Here is a 6,000-nt window from a genome sequence, read left to right on the forward strand (position 1 = left end):
AGGCAGTTGCTTCCCCAAAAGGCTAATTGCTTGGACTTTCCCAAGAGAACTAGAGCACACAAACAGTCTCATTCACACACACACACACACACACACACACACACACACACACACGCATACACAAACAACACATACACACATACACACACACCTCTACAAACTTTAGATGTGAGATCAGTGCTGTTAACATATTTACTAGACAATATTAAGAAAATTATTCTTCAATTCTAAGAGCAGAAATTTCTGAGTTGTCTAGTTCCCAAGCTCTGTGAGTCACAGGGGTTCTAGTGAACAGGCAGACAAGCAGCGTGCCAATGGTTAATTCCAGAATACCATTCAGTTGTATGATATAATCTTCCTCAGACAGAAAATTGAAACATCCTGTCACTGCCAGGTTTCTCACTTCAACTTTGACTGGGCCTTAGAATGCAACTTTCTCAAAGTACTTATTCTTACATTTGGGTTTTCTTGATTTCTATAAGGAAGGCATATGCCTATTTTTTTCACACATGCTTGTATTTTTTTAACATAATTATCTTTAGAAATGATATGCCTCCACATTCATTAATGAAGAATAATGTAAAGCTTCACACTTTCACAACGACAAATACCAAAATGTAAAAACTACACACATATGTAGTAAGATAATAACACATTTTTAAAAAACGTTTTCTTTGGATCAAGCTATAATTTTGTGTAATAGTAGATATTTTAATACGGATCACATTAAGTGTGATGAGAAATTATATTCGCTATTTCCAGAATAAATATGGAGCAGACTAGAGAAGTTAATGTTGTGCACAGCCACCAGGTCTTCACATCACTAAATGCAGTACTGGAAAAATCGGTAAGGTAGATTTAGTGAAGCATGTAAATAGACAAGTATGGGATTTTAAATGACCGTATTTATATAAAATAATTAATTTCTGGTGGTTTGCTTAGATGACTACATTAAATTTCTCTATATTTAGTCTCTGTGGGATTTACGGACTGCTTTAGATGTTTAAATTCCCACACCATCTATTTTAGAGGAGCAACAGAGAAACACAAATAGTGTTTTTTGAGTAGAGGGCTGCTTGTTCTCAAAACCGGTTCACTGCTCACCAAATTATTCTTTGGCGTCTATTTTCAGTTTCCGTACAAAGTTCAGTTTTAAGAGCCAACTAACACCAAGGAAGCACCCCTGGGGTTCCACAGCCCAGCCGTTTACCAAGATAAAACACAGTTTGCATAGACATTTACATCGCTACTACCATTTACATGCTGTTGTTCCGAGCCTATGGTCGGGTCTGCTCCCCGACTTTAAAAAGTCTGCCACAGAAAAAGAGCTTTTAGTACAAGCCCATGTTATACCAGCACGTTCCCTTTAAGGTAGTAGACTAGTAGGGCATGAAGTAGCAAGGCAGATAATGGAGCAGTGGGAGAGGAGGATCAAATTGCCTTGTACAATGGAGTCTATAATCTAAAATATAAATCCAAATTAATATTAGAGAGAGAACAGTCCCCGCTGCCATCTGAACTGTCTGCTTGGCTTTCCCAGCCTCTAACTTGACAGCCCGGAGTTGTCCATCCCTCTAGCTTGGTAACGACGGACGCCAAGTGCTCTACCAAAGCCAAAAGCGAGCGACAGGAGAGAACAAACGAACTTACTCTGCCCTTCAAATTTCCGTATGATGGTCCCCAGGAAGGTGTTTTGCGGTGCCACATGCCCCCTGCGAACAGGCATGTTGCCCGGGTCTTCGCCCGAGCGCTCCGAGCTCGGAGTTCTCCCGGGATGTCTCCCGGGCTAGAGCCCAGGCCAGCGCGCGAGCCGCTCTTTGTGACAGCGCATCTTCTTTGGGGAGCAGAAATCTCTTCCCATTAGCACCACTTCGAGACACCCGCGTTCCCTGCCTGAGTCCAATCCATCCCGCTCACCTTCCGGAGGGGGCCTTGCACTGGCCTGCCGCGGGTGAGAGGCTTGGGGGCGGGGAGGGGAGGAGGCGGGGTGCGGGAGGCAGCGGGGGAGGGCTGAGGAACGCGGGGGGCGGGCTGGGCCGGGGAGGGGGGCGGGGGGACGGGGAGTCACAAGGGCAATCGATCTGTTTCTCTTCTCCCAAACAGCGCCAATTTCTCAGTGCAAATGGGCTTAAGGTGGCTGTTGCCCAGAGCCCCAAGGATTGCTGGTGGGCGGGGGTGGGGTAGGGTGGAAGACTTGTGCGCCTTTTGCAGGAAGGGGAAAAAGAAAAAGACAGGGTGGGGGTTGACGTTTCTGTCCCCGCCCTCTCCCCCTACACACACACACACACACACACACACACACACACACACACACACACACACACACACACACACAGCCTTTTTCCTGGGAGCTTGGGCGCCGCCACAGCTCGGGTTACTCAAGCGTGCCTTAGCGGAAGGCAGCCAAGAAATCTCCAAAACTCAGTAATAAAAGGACTACTCTTTTATTAGTGATCTCCACAACCACTAGCCACAGGGCTCCATCCTTAAGCGCCTCTCACTCTGGTGGTTAACACACCCTCTGCTGCAAAGAAAAGATAGGTGGGAAGCCAGCCCTTCAATGAGCGTTTCTAAGCCAGCTCCACTGGCGATCAGAATGTTCAAGATCTAAGAAGCGCCGCCTAAGAGTGCAGGTGCAATTTCAGGATCCAGCTTGGACATTTATGCCCCTCAGGGGTGGGCCCCGAATGGAGCCAGGGTTACCCAGAACTGAGCTAAGTCCTTTGAAAGATTGAAGGATGTCAGCACCGCTGAGCATGCTGGGTTTCCCTGAGGGAGTCCCCCTGAAGAGTTGCAAGGTTGATGGGTGACTGGGTCTCCAAGCGCTAGAGGTTGCCAGAATGATGATAAGGCCAAAGACTGTGTAAGCAAATGGTCCAAAACACGGCAAGAGTTTGAAATGGATGAGGCTGGGTGCCAGCGAGAAGAAACAAAAGGTGGGTGGGGCTAAGAGTTTGCAGCCTTCAAGTGACCTCCCTTGTTACTTACCTTCTAAGCACACTAGCCAATTCCCTCTGCTTTCTCACCTTTCTAAGGTAGCGCTTGCTTAAGACAGGAAGAGACTCAAAGGGCAACGTCAAGACCTCTTCTTTCTCCCTTCTCAGAGGCTTCCAACGTGGCAATCTCCTGCTGGTTTACAAATACTTTGGCTCACATGCTCCTGGAGACTTAAGGCAAGCTGTGTTAGGAAAACACCTTTTCAAAGTTGATTTTCCACGTTTCTTTTCTTCCTATCTTGCGTCTTCCCCTTCATTTGTGCAGTCACCTTTAAGAGCCCTGTCCACACTCCTTTCTGTGTTTGCCGTCATTTCAATCCACAAAAGAGAGCATAGACAAATCTGTTGTTCCTGACTGTCAATAAAGGTCCATAGACTTCCATCACGACATGCACCTTCATGATGGTAAAGGGTCTCTGATAGGTCAGGCTGCGACACGTTGTCCTGCTTTGTCTGACGCTGTCAGGTTCATATTTTACGGGTTCAGTTGCAGCTCAAATTCGAAGTGGAATGCTGAGACTGGAACTAAGTGAATCACCTATTTTGTGGTAAATAAGAGAGTAGCATAGCAATTCTTACATTCTATAAGCCCCCCCCCATTCAAATAAAGACAAGAACCCACGAAATTCTAATTCTTTCATAGGAAAGTATTGAAAAATGAATCAAATGGGGAGACAGTGCCTGGAAAAGTTTTCTGGCTAATTAGCTTGCTTTTCCTTGAGTCTGTGCAGTTGTATCCCTTGCAGTATTGAGGACACACACTTTCTCAAGGCCCGGTCTCTTTTCTTTTCTTTTACTTCGTAGGTAGATTGTTCTGTTCCGCGTTAGCAGCTGGACTTGCAAGACGACAGTTCCTCTTTCAGACGCAGAGAATGTGGAGCTATCCAGGGTTCTGACTCTGATCCTGACACTGCCTTTCACGGGCTATTGAGTTTGGAAACTCCCTAACTTCACTTTCTTCAAGAGGAAAAATGGAATCCTATTCTCTAGAGTACCTTCTCTTTAGTTACAGCTATAGAAATGGCATTGTTAGGGTTAGCTAATGAAATACATGATAAATTTCCATACCCTGTGTAACATGTAAGTAAGTTTATAGGTTTCACATTTCCTCAGCCATATTTAACTATAATCAGTCCTATTCATGAATCTATTTAAAAATCATAGAACATTCCATAACCTATGTATTGTAATTGATTGATCTGAACATAAGATTAAAGGCATCCTGTTTCTAAATTACCCCAGTAATTGTGTTCATGCATTATATATTGGTACAGTGGAGACAAGTACATTAATCTATACTCACCCAGTAATAGAATAAAATCAGAGGGTGACAATCAGGGCTTTTTGCTAGCTAGGAAGTTATCTCTCTTTAAAATTCAGCTAAAATTAGATATTATGGGCTTTATTTCTAACAAGCGTTTTGAATTTTTTGGTGTTATACTGAAAAGTTACATAAAGTGAGCTCTTAAAATACAATGGAATATACAGCTTGATACCCAGTCAAAGATGCAGAATAGATTCATTAAAAGTCACATAATTATTCATATTGCCTTGAATCTAAGGTACTAAGAATTTAAATATGCAAATGTTTTAACAATGCCTACCACATAATAAATAGTAAGTTTCATACGCACTTCACGTGTGTGGTGCTGGGTATATAACTCTGTGATAAAGCATGCTTGTTTAGCATTCTAGCACACTTTTAAATAACTGAATTTTTCTTTAAAAAAACTACATTACAAAAAATTTAAACATCATGCATAGTTGCTCCCATCTTTGGGGAGAGAATAGTATTCTTCATAGAGTATTAAGTGGTAGTCTTATTCTGAGAAGAAAAAAATAAAAACTCTATGAGAAAATAAGTGGTGTTACTTTAGCATTTTACTGTATTTAAAGTGATATAGAAAGTAATTTGGCAATATTTATGTAAAGTTTTTGTACAATTTAGCAAAACTTTGTTATTAATCTGATGACCACAATGCATCATTTTAATGGCTATCTTAATGTGGTCTTCTTTGGGGATTCTGGACAGCTTCTTACTAATTGGGTCACATCTAACTTAAGAAACATCTGACTCTACAGTTATGAGATAGGCAGATTTGAGCTTGCGTCATCCTTTGTATCTCTGGAATCTTCTAAGAGGCAGGAATATTGAGGTCATCTATTAACATGATAATAGGTTTGTGCAGTTTGGAGTAGAGAAAAAAGTAGAGGAAAAAGTAGGTTTTAACATCACACTATTTTATGATAGTGGAATTAATGGCTGTGGAGACTGTTCAACTGTTGAAGGGCTTTTTGCACATCATGACAATCTGAGTTCTTATGACCAGGGTTGGGATTTCCATCCCACAAAGAAGCTGAATAGCATGGCTTGTCTGTAACACCAATCTTAGGCAAGTGGGGACAGGTGAATTCCAGAGATGCTAGTCAGGCAATATAGGTGACTAAATCTAGCTCAAGATTCAATGAGGAATCCTGTCTGAATAAACTAAACTAGAAAGCAACAGATGAACATATGTATTAACAATTTTTGGTCTTCTAAAATCTAAGGAAGGCATTGGTACTGGGAGATACCCAACATTGATCTCTGAACTCCCACACAAGTGCCTATACATCCCAATATAAAAACTTTAAGACATAACAGAAAATATTGAATATGTTTAAGATATATATTTGTGAATTCATTTCTCAAATTGGTGGAACAATTCCTGAGAGATACATAAATATTTAACATACAATCTGGTATTTAGTGAATGGTTCATTTTATTGCTGATATATTAAACTGACTATAGTAACGAACTCTGTTCTGTGAAGACTCAGGCGGCTGTCTCTTTCCTAAAGTATACCAGCAATTATCACAGAAAGTAACCTGTTCAAATGAATCAAAGATCCATCAGTAGCAGAAACAAGAAATACTGATACAATTGAACTTGATAACTTATGAAAATCATCTAAAATATGTTAAAAGTAGAAGCTTATAGCAATATTCTAGCTGACCATTTGA

The 6,000-nt window shown here is 41.6% G+C and overlaps 1 protein-coding gene and 1 long non-coding RNA gene across 6 annotated transcripts in view; one reads left to right on the forward strand and one right to left on the reverse strand.

Moving 5' to 3' along the window:
- Nucleotides 1-1,778, reverse strand: part of KCNH7 (potassium voltage-gated channel subfamily H member 7) — a 448,856-nt gene extending 447,078 nt beyond the window's left edge. For all 5 annotated transcript variants that reach the window (XM_084799417.1, XM_084799415.1, XM_084799416.1 and 2 more), the window contains exon 1: nucleotides 1,651-1,778. In XM_084799417.1, the coding sequence (XP_084655543.1) occupies nucleotides 1,651-1,726 (76 nt within the window). In that variant the 5' untranslated portion in view covers nucleotides 1,727-1,778. The remainder of the gene's footprint in view (nucleotides 1-1,650) is intronic.
- A 46-nt stretch (nucleotides 1,779-1,824) lies between these two features.
- On the forward strand, nucleotides 1,825-4,789 carry LOC311607571. Its single transcript, XR_014782642.1, has 3 exons — nucleotides 1,825-1,951; nucleotides 3,036-3,173; nucleotides 3,801-4,789. It is a non-coding gene; the product is annotated as an uncharacterized lncRNA (long non-coding RNA).
- The last annotated feature ends 1,211 nt before the right edge of the window (nucleotides 4,790-6,000 follow it).

The sequence above is a fragment of the Acomys minous genome (genome assembly GCF_964271855.1).
Source record: "Acomys minous genome assembly, chromosome: 10".
NCBI lineage: Eukaryota > Metazoa > Chordata > Mammalia > Rodentia > Muridae > Acomys > Acomys minous.